The following is a 16,312-nucleotide window of genomic DNA, read 5'->3' as shown; positions in this document are numbered from 1 at the left end:
ACCGTGCAACACAAACACAAAGAGCAGAGCACCACTTTATCATCTTCATCATCGTCATCATCATCATGGCTCAGGACAGAACATCACAATAACCACAAAGGCCAAACCCACCAGCAGCTTCACAAGGGTTTTTTTCTCATGCAAAGCATGTCCATTGATCCTTGTTCCCAGGCTCAGCTGTGTGTGTGTGTGTGTGTGTAGGCCGCAGCCGTGTGATATATCTGACATATTGGATCTGCACCACCACCACAGCCTCGCTGTGTCATGAACGCACCACTGAGCACTGTTTCCTCTTAGGCTTGTGCTAAGTGCCCGTCCTGCTGCCTGCCTACACACATCATCTCAATGCTGAGCCGAAACCCCATTGAAAAATGTGAAATTTTAGATTCGCCTTGGTGAAATGAGCCCATCGTGCAGTATGAACAATGAATCATCACTTTTATCCGGTTTGGGAAACTCTTCTCCTCAATTCGGCTTGAGTTTAATCACCGAGGAGGCAACAGCCACTTATAATCTAACTTTTTAAATTTTGCTTGACGTTCGTTTCAACGACGCTCTTCCACTTGCAAATACATCCATGAAGACTTGAGAGCAAGAGTAGGTAAAAGGTGAGTGTATGAGAATAAGTTGAGAATTCGCTCATAAAAAGACAGGTGTAATAAGCCGAATTTTACCATGTTATACGTGTTTATCAAAACACACCTTATACATCGTATTCTCCAACAGGTGCTGCTAATTAGCAGCAGCTGATCTTAAATTACGGGTAATGTGAAGGAAGTCTGGCGTCGCCTCCTCCCAACAAAGCCAAGGGGAGGAAAAACACGCACGGTTTAAATGCGTTTTAAACCGCAGGACCTGAACAAACCCGGCGTGTTAAAATGTGAGCTAAATCCCCGTGGTGTCGTGGATTTTGTGCCTCAGCTCTGCGTGGACGCGTTTCCTTCCTGGAGGCAACGGGAATGTTGTGTTGTGACAGTAGCGGCTGCTAACACCGGGACGCTGCTCAGCGCTGTAGCCCGTCTGCTAGCTAACATCCCCGGCTCGAGGAGCTCAACATTCCCGTCGCCGGAGACACTCACCTCGTCTGCGGGTTAAAGTCCCGGGAGTTGTCGCTGTGGAGGAGGCAAAAATAATTATAATAAAGAGAATAGTAATAAAATCCCTGTAGAAAAAAAGAGGAGCCGAGCCGCCGGTGTCTCCCGCTGATAGGTGTCCGCTCCGGCAGCCTGGGCCACACTTTCCCCGCCTCCCCGCCTCCGACTCCCGCAGCGATCCTGGGAAACTGGCCCCGTGACGTCACGAGTTGGGTAAATAGTGCCCGGCAGAGGGAGCGGCCCAGCAGGAGGCGCTGTGCCATACTAGTCCTACAATAATAAACGATATTATTATTATTTGTTTAATTTGTTTGTTTGTTTAAAATATTAAAAACAAACAATATGTCCTCACATAATTACCTGATGTAGTTTATACCAGTGGTTCCCACACTGGGTCAGGATCCACAAATGGGTCACTCTACGAAGTATTTTACCCTAAACCTTTTAGTTAAATATATATGTTTTTACATAATGTACAGAAAGTGAGAGTTTTTATTAATTTTCCAAATATCTCTTAAAAAATCTTACATGTTCTGAATGAGTCACTACATTTTACACAAATTTGCTGCATAAACAACTCATATTGTGATTTTAAATTAAGTGAGTTCACAAAGAGAAAGTTTTGGGAAACACTTATTAAAATGATTAAACTTTTACCCCATAAACCCTGAATATCAACTAACTCCAATACTTTTGTCTTAGACATGAAACAACCTTTTCTGGCTGGAAACTGAAGTTTGTAAAGCACTCACTCTCCCACACCAAAGCCCATAGAGAAAATCAGTGATTTTAGCTGGCGGGGACACAGGAGCTGCTGGTCTACTGCTGCCTCGTGTGGTCACTTTGTGTCACTTGCATAATGTTGAATGATGCATTTCAAAAGCCGAATTGACAAAATCAGACATTTGAACTTAGTGATGGAGGCAGCAGTGGATCAACAACTCGTGTGTGTGTGATGTTAAAATCACTGATTTTCTCTATGGGCTTTGGTGTGGGAGAGTGAGTGCTTTACAAACGTCAGTTTCCTGTTGGAAAAGTCTGTCTGACAGTGAGATAAAGACGTGAACATGTTCTTAAAGACGTCGTAGACTTAACCTGACGTAGCTCAGTGAGCCTCTGCGTCTCCACATTCCAAAAACCCTTAACTTTATCTTTAAAATGATAAGACATTTGTATAGAACACACACACACACACACACAACGTGTGCTCTTTCATCTGAAGTGGTTTTAATGCTGAAAACTTAAATTCATTCACTCGACACTGAAAGAGAAACAACAAGCAGTGAACGACGACGTCTGCGAGTCAAGCGCTGTGAAACCTGGCTTTTTATTTTCCAGACGGTGGATTTGGTGAAATGACAACACAACAGTGACGTAGTCTCTGGGTTCTGTTGTTGTTGTTGTTGTTGTTTTCCTCTACACAGCTGGATAAAGAAACGATGGCTGAGCCCAAACAGAAGAACATCCATGACAACATAAATTAACGAGCCACTTCTCATAAAACAGTAAAATTACAAAGGCAGCGGGAAGAACTCCTGCGTATTTACACGTCGACTTCTTTATTTATTACAAACGTAAAGGTGTGTGTGTGTGTGTGTGTGTGTGTGAGAGTTCAGGTGTTTCAGTGAAACCAGCAGCAGACAATCATCAGACTCAGGACCAGGTGGGCGGGGCCACCTCAGCGGCTCACGGCTAAATTCGGCTGCCGACTCGTGGTCAGGCTACAGGTCTCCTCGATCTCGGGCTCCTCCGGCGAGGTGGGCGGAGCCTCCAGCGGCGCCAGCTCTTCCCTCTCCACGTCCTGCTGCTGCTGGATGTCGAGGATGAGCTCTTTGATCTCGTCACGCTTCGTCTTCATCCTCTGCTGAGGAAACCAGTCGCTCAGGTTCACCGGCAGCTGGAAACTGGGGAGGGGATTCTGCACGGAGAAGAGGAGAACGTGGATTATTGGAAACTGGGAAAACGTGGATTATTGGAAACTGGGAAAACGTGGATTATTGGAAACTGGGAAAAACGTGGACATTTTTGTTTTGTTTTCTCTGTCGAATGATCAATATTTAAATAAATCTTTGAATAAACACCAGATCCTGTTTATTTTACACAGTATTAAAAAAGTTTCTACTTTGCTTTCATGTGAATAAAATAAATGTTTGTCTGTTGCACCTTAAATTTACCGATGGGGGGGAAAAATGACTTTGTTAAAACAAAAAAACGAGGGCAGAAAAGTGAATAAAGTGAGTAAACATGAGTTTCTCTCTCACCTCAAAGAAACTCTCCACATACTGCAGGACGTAAACTCCACAGTCACTGAAATTATCCTGCTGAGGCACACGGGGACTTGAACCCTTCATCACGTCCTTCCCAAAACTCCGCTGACTCCCTTTACGCACCTCCCACTCCACCTCCAGGTACCTAAAACAAACGCACCCACGCTCAGTTTCCTCAGTGGAAGATGATCTTTTCTCCTCTTTTCATATCTATGACAGAGTTTAAGTCTACGACATCTTAAGAACATATTATTATTATAACAATAATAATAATAATAATTGTTTGACTTACTCTCTGAGAGTTTTCACCACAGTGGAGCGAGCCGGACCACGCAGCGAGTCCATGATGAGAATGCAAGGCCTGGTGACACAAGACGAGAGATGAAATGTTTGATTGGACAGGAAGTTCAGTGTCAGGGTGACCTCTTAACCCCTGAACGTCCAGTTTCTGTGTTCAACTGAGTGAAATTTCATAAAACACTTGCGTTTTGTGCTCACTGTAACGTTAAATCAGCATAATCAGAGCACTGGTGCCCCCTAGAGGCGAGAACATGCATCCACTCACTGTTTGCACAGGTTTGGTTTTGAGGCCAAAGTGGAGGCGTCGGCGCTGAGCGTGTCTTCAGCCAGAGTCTCATCTTCACTGCACTCGTCCTGCAAACACACACTCAATTTAAACTACCATTCATGTAAATCTTCTCCAGATCACCGTGACCGACGAGAGAGAAGAAGAAATAAAACAAGTCACCTGACACGAGCTTTGGTCGTCGGAGAAGGTGTAGGTGTCGTCTTCTTTGTTTGAACCGTAACAGACGCTGATTCTGTGCAACTCACCTACAAAAAAAAACAACAACGACAATTATCATTCAGCCACACACACAAAAAAACTCACACCTCACTCTCCCACACCAAAGCCCATAGAGAAAATCAGTGGTTTTAGCTGGCGGGGACACAGGAGCTGCTGGTCTACTGCTGCCTCGTGTGGTCACTTTGTGTCACTGAGGTCAATCTGAAGAAAGGATTTTAAAAGTCCAAGTGACAAAATAAGACATTTGAACTTAGTGATGGAGGCAGCAGTGGATCAACAACTCCTGTGTGTGTGATGTTAAAATCACTGATTTTCTCAATGAGGTTTTGTATTGAATACAAAGATTCACTATAAGTGGACATATTATGCAAAATCAACGTTTTAATCATTTTATAGTATAGGAGATAAAACACTCGATGTTGAATTCCCTGCGCATTATGACGGCAGCATGCGCATTTCACCGCGAATGTTACCGCCCCACCAGGAAGTTTACTTTGAGAGCTCCACCTTAACTCCACCTTGTCCCTGCGAGAGTGCAGGCGAGGGAGGAAGAGCGGTATTATGTCAACGCGGAGGGACAAGTGTGCTGTTGGTGGCTGCACAGTGGAGCACAGTGTTTTACAGAGGATTTTATATATGAAGCTAATGTGCCGGATAAAGTCAGCAATCGTGTGTTCGCACCACTTCGCATCAGACTGCGGCCAGCGGTCGCCGTATTTAATCAGCGAATGTATTTCAACGTATAAACACACACATTGTTAAGAAAAGGTCACACAGAGGTCATAACTGACCATTCTGACACGTCCTAATTAAACATATTTGTTCAGTACGTCCTCCATGACCGGAGCACAGACTCAGTCTGATACAATCACATACAGCAGCAGTTTATGCAGCGATCAGCGGTGGATCAGTGGTGCTGTCCCTAAGTGTTTTTCACTGATTTACAGTTCGGCACAGTTCGGCTCGATCCTTGTGTCGGACGTCTCTTCCTGTGAAGGCACTCTCGCTGTTTTACGCGCACGCTGCCATGTTGATATTATCAGAGAACTAGTGGAGGGAGGGGGAGACGAATGGAGCAGAGGGAACAGGAGCTGAGCGCTGTAAAGAGGACAAATCAGAAACCCCCTGGAAGAAGTGGGTGTGTGTTTGCCTGTGTCTCATTTGCATATAAAGGGACCATGCACGAAAACCGAGCGTTCTGAAAGGGGCGGGTTTAGCAGGGTTATTGAACTGCTATGATTCTTCATCCTTATGGTATTTTGACCAAAGCATGTCACTGACATGTTCATTAGGACACCAGGGAACTATTTTAATGGGGGAAATAAGGTATAATATGTCCCCTTTAACAAAAGACTCAACTAATACAAAACCTACGTGAGTCTAAGTCTACGATGTCTGTAAGAACACGTTTCACGTCTTTATCTCACAGTTAGACACACTTTTCCAACAGGAAACTGAAGTTTATAAAGCACTCCACTTGATCCACTGCTGCCTCCATCACTAAGTTCAAATGTCACTTGGACTTTTAAAATCCTTTCTTCAGATTGACCGCAGTGACACAAAGTGACCACACGAGGCAGCAGTAGACCAGCAGCTCCTGTGTCCCCGCCAGCTAAAATCACTGATTTTCTCTCTGGGCTTTGGTGTGGGAGAGTGAGTGGTTTACAAACGTCTGTGTAACAGTGCGATAAAGACGTAAACATGTCCTTAAAGATATCGTAGACGTGATGTAGATGGACCGGGAGTCTCTGTGTCTCAGGCTGGTTCTTAGCAGCAGGTCTCCGTCAGACTAAAACTCACTTGTGTATTGTTGTTCGCCGTCAGCTTGGGCGCTGCCGGCCGCCGTGGAAGTTCTGGAAGGTTCTTGTCTCCCGTCTGTGAAGCCGTCGTTGGCGAGGTCACCACAGAGGCGACCTTCTCCAGGCGCGTCAGCGGCGCCGGGCGACGGCTGCTCCGGGGACACGTCCAGCCCGTCTCCGTCCGGCGACAGAGGACGACAGTGTTCCGGGATGTTCTCCTCCGATGAGGGACGATGCACAAGCGAGCTGGACGCCGCAGACGGGTCCCGGGACATTGGGTTCTGCTCGAACACTGGACCCTCGAGGCCCGGGAAACAGATGACGGCGAGGTACCAGTGAGCTCTGACGGAAAACCCACAACGATCGGATCATTCTTCAACAAACAAACCCTTCAGGACAGAAATCTGAACGTCAAATATCGTGGAACTCACGACTCGTTGATGGGAACAAAAATAAAGTCCTTCTGGAACAGATCCACGTGTCGAGTCCACGTCTTCACCCTGTTGTGCTTCCTCTTCTGCATTCTGGGGAGAGACAGAGACAGAGTTTGTTGTTCAGCAGACAAACGTGTGAACACACAGCGGCGGCGTGGTGCGGTCGTGTCCTCACGGCAGGTTTGTGGTTTCAGGAACGTTCCTCCTCTCCCGCTGGTTCAGCCTCTTGTAAAAGAAGGAGCTGAACACGTGGATTCTTTGTGCGTCGTCTTTTTTCAACTTCTCTAAAACTAAATATCTGAGAAAAGGGCAAAAAAAAGTGTGAATGAAAACTCCCTTTTTTTTTTTTTAGAAGGTCGTCCGTTGGTTCGTGAAGCAAACGACTTACTTTAAATAAAAATCTATGATGACGTCGTTGAGGAATTCTCCATCGTTAAGGCAGTGGAGGTCTTCATTCGTGACAGAGATGCCACCTTTGGCTGGAGGAGGAGGATACACCATTAACCTGGAAGACAAACACAAGTCACTGTGTGGTTCATGAACATCCCATTTTAATGTGAAAGGACAACTTTTAAACTTGAAAGACCTCAAATATTTATTGGTTATCGTTTACCGATCTAAATCACACATTGAGACACCACTTAAGTGAGTGAAATCTACGTCACTTTAAGTCTACGATATCTTTATCGTTGCAGACTCACTTGATGATTGGTCCGGAGAAAGTGGGCTGCAGGTCGGTCATGTCGTCGTCCTCGTCTTCAAAGTACGTGCTGGTCTGTTGGCGAGTGGACATCCGCGTGCGGACGGGCATCGTGACCTGCGTGACCTGTGTGACCTGCGTGACCTGTGTGACGTTTTTGGGAGGAGTTTGCGTCGGCTTCACCTGCAGAGGAACAACAACAACCACTGCAAAAACTCTTTATTTTCCAAATACAAAGAGAGTCCAATAAAGAGCTTTTAAAGCACAACTTCTTGTCCAATAAAACTCCTTTGATCTATGATGGGATTTTTGTCCTTTTAAATGTTTCTTTTCAGGTGTAGAGTTGTTTTTTTCTGTTATTTAGCGATAATTACGAGTATTTAAATCAAAGCAAGTGATTCATAATTATAATCAATTGCAATAACTTCAGTGAATTAATTGAAGATATAGACAATACAGCAGGCCTTTTAAAGTGAATGAAGGGTCATAATTATTAGTCTAAGCGTTGTCAGTGAACTGATTTTTCCTCTTTTCACCAATTTTAAACACGATTTGTTTGTTTAGGAAAAATGCACGTGGGGGCGCTACAGAGTCAGAATCTGAAAACCTTGATCTATGTTGGTCAAACTGTGGAAATGATTCAGTTTTAAGGATTTCTTTGTTTTATGGAGCAAAGAAAACAGAAAATATTCACATTTAAGAGGCTAAAAAATCAAACTGACAAACAGATTTATCGATTATAAAATGAGTTGACAGTTAATTCACTTTTCCTAAGGACCTCAAATGTGTTTACAAACACAGGAAATCCAACATGGCTGACTTCCTGTTTGGGTGCATTTCAGGAAGTCAACCGATTTTTTTAAATGACGACTTTCAATGGGGGGCACTATTGAGCCACACTGTTCCACCTGCACCTGAATCAAAGGCTTCATCACATGTGATGGCCGTGTGAGGCCACGCCCCTTTGGTTGTGTCCCCCGCTCACCTTGTCCTCCTTCTGCTTGCTGGCCTTGTTGTAGTTGACCAGGCGCATGTTGGCCTCCTCGAACGGCAGCTTGGCAGGGAAGCCGACGAGGTTGTTGGCGCGGCCGATCTCGTTCAGGATGTCCTCCAGGATCATCTGCTCCTGCATCGCCAGCCCGTTCTCGAAGATCAACACGATGTACTTCTCATCCGACTCTGCAGAGGAGGAGCAGAGAAACAGAACTGGTCAGTGGTGAGGACCTGAGGACCTGAGGATCCGAAGCTCTGAAGCTCTGAGGACCTAAGGCTCTGAGATCCTGAGGACCTGAGGACCTGAGGCTCTGAGGACCCGAGGTTCTGAGGACCCGAGGTTCTGAGGATCCTCAGCCCGTACACACACACACGCCCTGTACATGAACTCACCGTGGCTGGTGCAGTCGTACCAATCGCTTCCCTTCTCCCTGCTCATGCTCAGCTGCGTGCGCAGACGCTCACACTCCAGCGGCGTCGTCTGGAAGAACAACACGGGCAGCTTCCGCACGTTGCACCACTCGCAGCTGATCAGCTCTGACGCTCGGAGGCTGACGTTCTCCATGGTCTTGGCGTTCGACTCCGAATCCGACACTGACACACGAGAGGAAGAAGACGTCAGAGCTCACTTCACTTTACTGTAAATGTTCCTGTAATGACAACGTTATTAGAACACAATACAAGGAGTTTTGCTGCCGTCTTCATACCTTCTGTTTCCAGCTGGACGTTGGTGGTGGTAAACTGAGCGGAAAAAAAGCAAAAAAAACATTTATTTAACCTTCATTTTATACAAAATCTAAGTCTAAGGCTGTGATATCTTCACGTCTTTATCTCACTGTGAGATGTGGTGTGGGAGAGTGAGTGTTTGAGACAAATATGTCAACATATTCTTAAGCTGACGTAGATTTTATGAGCCGAGTCACTGATAATTCAGTCTAAACTTAAACAACAAACTCTTTGCTTTCCCTTTAAAGTGTGTTTAGTTGAATTTAGCGAACCAGGAATAAAACCCCCAAACATAATCGCTTTCAACTTAAAAGTCCACAGACAGACAGACATATTTAATTTCTTTTACTCAATTTCCGTCTGTTAATGCTTAACAATAAACAATAAAAATAAAGACTTTCAAAGAGCTCATGTTGCTCTGACAGGTGAATCCGTGGGACAAAGGGCACCATCTAGTGGCTGTACTCACGATGACGGGTTTGGTCACCACCCTGCGCAGAGTTCCCACCCTGACGCTCCGACACTGCAGTATGATGTTGTCGCACTTGTCAGACGACACTTTTGGCTTCTTTGTCCGCGGAGAAAACTGCTCGGGTGGTTGATTTCCAAACTGAAAAATTATTATTATTATCATTATTATTATTGTTATTATTTTGTCAAACGCACGACAAACACCACGACTCTGCCCCGCCTCCTGCCCCCTGACCTGGTCTTTCATGCGAGCCCGCCGCGGCAGCGTGATCTTCATGTTGACGTCTTCAAAGAACTCCGTGTTCATGTCCTCGCCATCGCCCGCGCTCTTCTCCGCCGCCTCCACTCTGCCACCGGAGGGCGCCGGCGAAGAGTGCGCCGAGTCTGCCGGCCGAGGGGAGACGTTGTCCAGCCTGTTGACACTTCCTGTGCTGGCGTTGTCGGCGTCGTCCTCGTCATCGCTGGACAGGACGACTGAAGCGGAGACAAAGGATTAGAATATGAATAAAATCAGTAGACTGGATTTTAACATCACGCTCCATGGGGTTTGGTGTGGGAGAGTGAGTGGTTTACAAACAGTGAGACAAAGACGTGAACTGACGTAGATTTTATGAGCCGAGTCACTGATTTGGTTTTGGTGTCTTTAAATTTGAAATTCACGTTGCACAAAGTTTATGGACTAAAATCCTTGACGTGTGCAGAAATAAAACCATGGTGGTGTTCACTCACTGGGGTCGTTGAGTTCGTGCTGCTGGCTCGCGGTGGTCGCTCTCTTGCCTTTGGTCGGGTTTCTGGCTCCGCAGCAGCTCGACGTCCCGGCCGACAGCGGCGTCCTGCCGTTGCTCAGCGGCAGCAGAGTTCCCCTGGCGCTCGTGAGCGACGTCCTCGTGGTCGTGGCCGGCTTGTAGAAGTTCTGCTGCGGGCTGTTTGGTCCGGGGGACGGCTGCGACCTGATGGGGGGTCGAGGGGTCGGGGAGGAGAGTGCCGCCTGCTGGCAGGGCAGCAGCGCTGCCGGCGGTGCCGCGCCGCTCCCGCAGCTGTGACACTTGGTGGCGCCGGTGCTCGGCTTGTTGCACTTCACACACACCGAGTGGAAGTTTGCCGGCCGCAGAGGCTGAAGCAGACAGACAGAGGGCGCCACAGGTTACAATAATCCAAGACCATCTGATCCCACTGTGTGTGTGTGTGTGTGTGTGTGTGTGTGCACGTTACCTCTGATGCTTTGACCTGTGAGGGGAAAGAACAGCAGCCGTCCAGCGGTTTCCTTTTCTGATGCACGCGACGTTTGATGTTCAGATCCTCGTCCTCTGGAATGTTACAGAGAAGAAACCATGAGTCACTCCAGACGACGCACGGCCCGTGGAGTTAGGAATTATAAGCAGATTTTGGGACTTTAAGTGGATTTTGAAACTTTAAGTAAGTCTTTCTAACGTCGATCTACAGTTTGATTCTTGTGTCGGACGTCGCGCTTGTGACCCTTCAGTGACGACTCTCTTGTCACATTTCAGTCTCGGCTCAGCTGAACCTCAGAGCAGGATCTAAATAAAGCACCAGGTTTTATCACCGATGGAAAAGCAGAGGTGCCGAGTCGTGCCGTGCCGGGACTGTGCGGTGGAAAAGCACCATGAGAGGCGGAGTTACGGAGCCTCTCTATTATACACTTCCAGCGCGACTCAACTCGACTCGCTGATGCATCAGTCACGCTGTAACAGACAGTACGATGATGATGATGATGAAGAGTCGTTACAGATCAGAACGCACCTGGAACCTCTGGACAGGTGAGGACGATGCTGTCCATCTCTACAGCCTGTTGTGTTGTGGGGAAGTCGTTTCTGCAGGAGAACAGACACACGATGAGCGCAGGTCTGAGTTGATCCCTTCACACGAGCCGCCTGGAAGACGACGTGAACATAAAGGAGTTTTCCTACATTAACACTGCGCGCTCCTCACCTCTGAGCCGGTTTCCTGGCGGCAGACGGCATCTGTGCGTGCTGGAAGTGTCGACCCTGTAAGACGATTCCCGGCGAAGACGCGGGACTGATGATGAAATAGTTGGTTCTGTTGGGCATCGGCGAGGACGTCGCTACCGACAGAGGGACGTCGCTGTGGGAGACAGAGAGACAGAGGGAGTCAGTCAAACACGGAACTGTCTCAGGCTGTGACGGCGGCGGCGGTGGCAGAGCACGGACGTGGTACCTGAGTTTCCTGGGTCCCGGTTTGTTCAGAGGCCTCATGAGATGATTTGAGCGGTTCTCGTACGTTCTGATTGAATCGGAGGACGTGAAGTGTCTGAGGGAGGGAGACTGGACAGAGGACGGGGTTACAGTAGATTTTCATTATTGTGCATCCGTTTCTCGTGCTGGTGTTCCGCTAACGGACAGCAGGGTGCAGTAGTGATCCTGCGTAGTGCTGCTTTAACATTAAACTCATCTGAGGCTTCACTTGACTCCACATCTCCGACATCGTTTCAGCCTGACTGTCTTCAGTTTCTTCACGTGCCTGATGCATTTTTACCGATGTGTCGTTTAGCGCACACGGTAAAGTCACACCTGCCAGCTCTGAAGCCTGTCCAGTGATTTAAAGTCAACTTCTGACGTCTGCCAGTTATTTTAGTCCAGTACTGGACCGACACCCCCACAAAATACCAGACCAACCAACCAGGCCAAAGCAGGAGCAATTTTTACCTTTTTCTCCTCAGGGGAGGTCGACTGTGGCCTGCTCATCTCCTCCATGCTCACCACGCCGGCTCTAACAAGACAAACATCAGGAAAGACATCAGAATCACGTGCGTGTGTTTTATCACCATCTCTAATGAACACGCTTCATTTCTCTATTTTGTTTTGAGCTGTTGTGTCGAACATCATTGTTTTTTTCCAGTGAAGTAGACAGGGATCAAATTTAAATAACATGCAGATGAAATCAGTTAGAAAAAGCTTCAACATTTAACCATCAAATATAAAGAGAAAACACATCAGTGCATCTTAAATGAACCGATTCATTTGTTGATTGAAAGACACTAAAGTGAAAAATCGCTGGGAACCAGGAAGGCCGCAGAGAAAAACACATTTTTGCCACTTAACAAAAGACTCACTTGTATAAAATCTACATCAGACAGACAAGTTTGTAAACCACTCACTCTCCCACACCAAACCTCATAGAGAAAACCAGTGATTTTAGCTGGCGGGGACACAGGAGCTGCTGGTCCTCTGCTGCCTCGTGTGGTCACTTTGTGTCACTGTGGTCAATCTGAACAAAGGATTTTAAAAGCCAAAGTGACAAAATGAGACATTTGAACTTAGTGATGGAGGCAGCAGTGGACCAACAACTCCTGTGTGTGTGATGTTAAAATCACTGGTTTTCTCTATGGGCTTTGGTGTGGGAGAGTGAGTGGTTTACAAACTTCAGTTTCCTGTTAGAAAAGTCTGTCTCACACTGAGATAAAGACGTGAACGTGTTCTTAAGACATCGTTGACTTAAACTGGCTAAAATACGATTTACCTCATTTCCTTAATGGCAACCCCAACATGGGGAGGCGTGTCAGTACGTCATAAAAGCACGATCTATGCTTTCAGGATAACTTGCTGGAATTCCTTGTTAAAAGGGTAAACTAAAGAAACCACTAGAGACCTAAATGGTGGGAATCCAATCAGGATCCAGTTTCTACGACTTAGGATTGAGGTGAGATCTGAGTGAGACCATGATGTAAGACCGAGCATAAAGAAGCTGCTCCTCAGCAGGAAGTGTCACTGGAGTCTTTTCCTGTATGTGGAGCGAGCGAGAGAAAGAGACAGAGACACAGATGGAGTGATGCAGCGCAGCGCTGGCGGCGGGGGAGAAGAAAGAAGTGCTTACTCATGTCTCTTCTCCTCTTCACTGTCACCAGACAGAGAAAAGCTCCAGTTGTGTTTGTAGCCTCCATCTCTCCTGCTCTCTGATCTGTCCAGGCCTGGAATCACATACACCACACTCAGTCAGTGCAGGGACACACAGACACGCACACAGACAGGCAGACACGCAGACACACACAGACAGACAGGCACAGACATCACAGAGACACTTTCTTCATTAAAACACAATATTTTTCTCTCACCTGTCTGTGTGTGTGTGTGTGTGTGTGTGTCCAGAAACACTGCTAACATGACCATTCAACCGTGCTAGTAACGCAACAGCGGCCTGACTGTATTTAGATGTTACGTACTATAGCAGTAAATCATTCATTTTAGTTTTATTTTGAAGACGCCGTTCAGCTCAGTCCTAGAGACAGAAGTGGAAGTTCTGCCGTGAATGAAGTCACCGCAGAAAACATGAAACAGACGATCAATGACACTCATTTTCATCAGCGATTAATCAGTCGGTCATTTTCTCGATCGATCAATTAGAAAATGTTCACATTTAAGAAACTGAAAAATAACACACTTTAAGTTTAATAATTACCCCAAATCAAACCGATTTCTCAGTTATAAAAGTAGTTGACAATGAATTTAGAAAACATGTATTTAATTGATTCAGTCTTCCATGTTGAAACACAGAAGTCTTATTCTTCTCTTTTATAATCTCAGAATACAGAGATAATTTAATTCATTATAATTATGTCATGAATGAATCGATTAGTGGACAGAAAATGTCAGAAAATACTGAAAAAATGTTGATCAGTGTTTGTCAAACCTGGAAATGATGGTGTTCTCAAAAGTCTTGTTTTTGTTGACAAAAACAAAATGATTCGGTTTTAGAAAATAGTCACATTTAAGAACTGGCTTTAAATATTAAAAACAGTAAAGCCAATTAATCAAGTATTCAAATAGTTGACGATTAATTGAGTCATCGATTAATCAAATAATCGTTGCAGGACTAACATTATATCAAATGCAAATAAAAACCATATAGTGCTTCCCTGTTCAGGTTGTATAGAATCTTTGCTCTATTTGTTTATTGTGTCATTAAAGCTCAGTTTGACTGTTTTCATGTTGCTTATTCACCTCATTTTACTCGTATTATTTATATTGTGAATGTAAGCTGTCAAAAAATGAAGGTCAACACAGAAAAGCAGAATAAAAACACTGAAAAATGGATATTTTCTGCAATACTCTTTTTTTTTGTTTTTTCATCTAATAGCCGGCTAATATGTGATGCTAACGCGTTAGCGGGCTAGTTCTGAGCTAGCAGATGAGTGTCTGTCTCTTGGTGTCAATTCAGACACAAATGATGATATTACTTCCTCTTTGAAAATAGTTTATGCATTTCTTAAACGATGTACCAACGTTGTGTGGAGGTTGATGTTTTTGAGAGGCAGAAAAAAGCCTTTTTCTCTGCTGTAGCCACGTCCAGCTTTAACAACCACAAATCCGGCTAACTTCTGACTGAACGATGCTATCTTATTAAGCTAACAGAGAACCGGATTCAGTGTTTAAATAGAAGAAGAAAAAATCGAGCCGAACAGGCCCGGACCGGAGGCCCATACCTGGCCGCTGTGATGCGTGTTTGTTGAGCCACAGATGCGGCGCTGTCACCGGCCTGGCAGCTCGTTTAAAGCCCGGCTGTGTGAGCAGAGCGAGGCTAACTAACGTTAGCTCGTGTTAGCTGCACTGCTCCGGAGCCTTCACGTATTTTGTGACCGACATGAGCGGCGCAGGAGCCGGACTCAGTGTGGGGAGCGAGCCGGGCTACAGCACGGCGTGTGGAGCCGGGCCAGTGGAGCAGCGGAGCGGGAGTGTCAGCGCTTACCTTCGAAGAAAAAGCTTCTGTTGTGGGCCATGTTTATTCCATGATACTGCCGCTCAGATGACAGCGGTCGGTGCTCCTCATCACAGGCTCACACACAGTGAAGCTGCAGAGCTGCTGGAGGGAGGCTCCGCCCCCACGGAGCGAAGCTGCTGCACAAAACAAACTCCCTGCCGGAAGTGACAGCAGCGGGCTTCAAAATAAAAGCATTGTGACGGCATAATGGCGATGTTATTCCTCTTCCGCCAAAACGTACAGTTGAATCGGAAATGGTGTGCTATGTCTTTTTTAAGTGTTCGAGTAACCATGGCGATAAAACTCCACAAAAAACTGTCAATAAAATGAGTGGAAAACAGTTGAAAAAAATCGTCACACTCCACTTTGGAGCCTCACAGTTTCATCACACTTTAACGCAGAGACGTGGTTCAAACTTTAAACGGATCACAAGATTTTGTAATAAGTGTGTTAAAAGTGGCCCACTCTAGCTGAGGTCCATGGAAATAATCTGTAAACAAACTCTTTTCCTGCCCATTATTTTCCAACCTACACAGACAGATTTTTACATTAAAACGTTGTTATGGTTGTCGTCTAACCCTGGGTGTTGTTTTCATTCTCATATGACTTGCACTTTGTTTTTATAAAATCACCTAAAATCACCTTTCATTCGCCCCCATGTTAAAACTTGGCTCTGAAGTTTTTTCAAAATGAGGGTGATTTTAAAACTGTCATTTCTCCGTCAGTTCACAGCTGTTTTTCACAAATGTAAACGTGGGAGCTCCTGAAAACCTCCTGACGCTCACACACCATCTCTTTCCCTGTTTTGGACAGTTAGAAACAGGTGTTTGGAAGGGGGAGGGGCTTGTGCGACCAGCTGCAAAAGTCAGCCTCTCTCTCTCTAAGTTTTAATGGTTGATTCCACAAAAACACTATTTTGTCTGAATACGTCATTCCACCATGCTGACCTGCTGACCTCTTGACCTCTTGACCTCTTGGCCAGGTCACCCTTTAAAAAGAGATCTCTTTCACCTGTTAAATAAAGATTAAAAAAAACGTTTGAATCCACGCTCGACACCAGGTGGTGGCAGGCGGTAATGTACATGGACTTGACCTTTGACGGGAATAATGACTGAGGACAATAAGCGTCCTGCTTTTATTTTGAAGGCTTTTTCAAAACTTTGATGTTTACGTTTTGGCAAACTTTTTAGCTTCACGAAAATACACACACACACACACACACCGGAGAGTTTCATTAACCAGTAATGATTGTTCTTCACACACACTAATTCAACTATTGTAAAATAA

General features: G+C 45.7%; 2 protein-coding genes across 6 annotated transcripts in view; both read right to left on the bottom strand.

Moving 5' to 3' along the window:
- myo6a (myosin VIa) overlaps positions 1-1,270 on the bottom strand; it is a 69,045-nt gene extending 67,775 nt beyond the window's left edge. For 4 of the 5 annotated variants that reach the window (XM_044049562.1, XM_044049564.1, XM_044049566.1 and 1 more), the window contains exon 1: positions 1,080-1,269. The gene's annotated coding sequence lies outside the window, so the exon portion shown is untranslated. Of the gene's footprint in view, positions 1-1,079 lie in introns of all 5 variants that reach the window. The other variant, XM_044049561.1, reaches the window with a different exon arrangement.
- A 1,124-nt stretch (positions 1,271-2,394) lies between these two features.
- On the bottom strand, positions 2,395-15,130 carry senp6a (SUMO specific peptidase 6a). The gene is made up of 23 exons (XM_044049573.1): positions 15,014-15,130; positions 13,145-13,238; positions 11,977-12,040; positions 11,489-11,595; positions 11,243-11,395; positions 11,054-11,124; positions 10,505-10,599; positions 10,022-10,406; positions 9,528-9,766; positions 9,291-9,431; positions 8,803-8,836; positions 8,489-8,689; positions 8,088-8,281; positions 7,104-7,285; positions 6,791-6,907; positions 6,578-6,700; positions 6,400-6,492; positions 5,970-6,310; positions 4,110-4,195; positions 3,927-4,015; positions 3,654-3,722; positions 3,356-3,506; positions 2,395-3,012 (listed from the first exon to the last, which is right to left on the bottom strand). The coding sequence occupies exons 1-23, from the start codon at positions 15,042-15,044 to the stop codon at positions 2,773-2,775; spliced, it is 3,300 nt and encodes a 1,099-aa protein (XP_043905508.1). The 5' UTR covers positions 15,045-15,130; the 3' UTR covers positions 2,395-2,772.
- Between the last annotated feature and the right edge of the window lie 1,182 nt (positions 15,131-16,312).

Source organism: Solea senegalensis, linkage group LG17 (assembly GCF_019176455.1).
Source record: "Solea senegalensis isolate Sse05_10M linkage group LG17, IFAPA_SoseM_1, whole genome shotgun sequence".
Taxonomy (NCBI): domain Eukaryota; kingdom Metazoa; phylum Chordata; class Actinopteri; order Pleuronectiformes; family Soleidae; genus Solea; species Solea senegalensis.
The sequence above is the reverse complement of the archived record's forward strand: the minus strand, read 5'-3'. Positions and strand labels throughout refer to the sequence as shown.

What these genes read in the sequence shown, in the direction of transcription:
- senp6a (XM_044049573.1), bottom strand. Translation starts at nt 15,044, where the DNA reads ATGGCCCACAACAGAAGCTTTTTCTTCGAAG. An exon ending in GCCAGGAAACCGGCTCAGAG is followed by an intron (nt 11,125 to 11,242) that starts GTGAGGAGCGCG and finishes GTTCTCCTGCAG; the next exon opens with AAACGACTTCCCCACAACAC. An exon ending in ATGTGGAGAGTTTCTTTGAG is followed by an intron (nt 3,013 to 3,355) that starts GTGAGAGAGAAA and finishes TTCTCCGTGCAG; the next exon opens with AATCCCCTCCCCAGTTTCCA.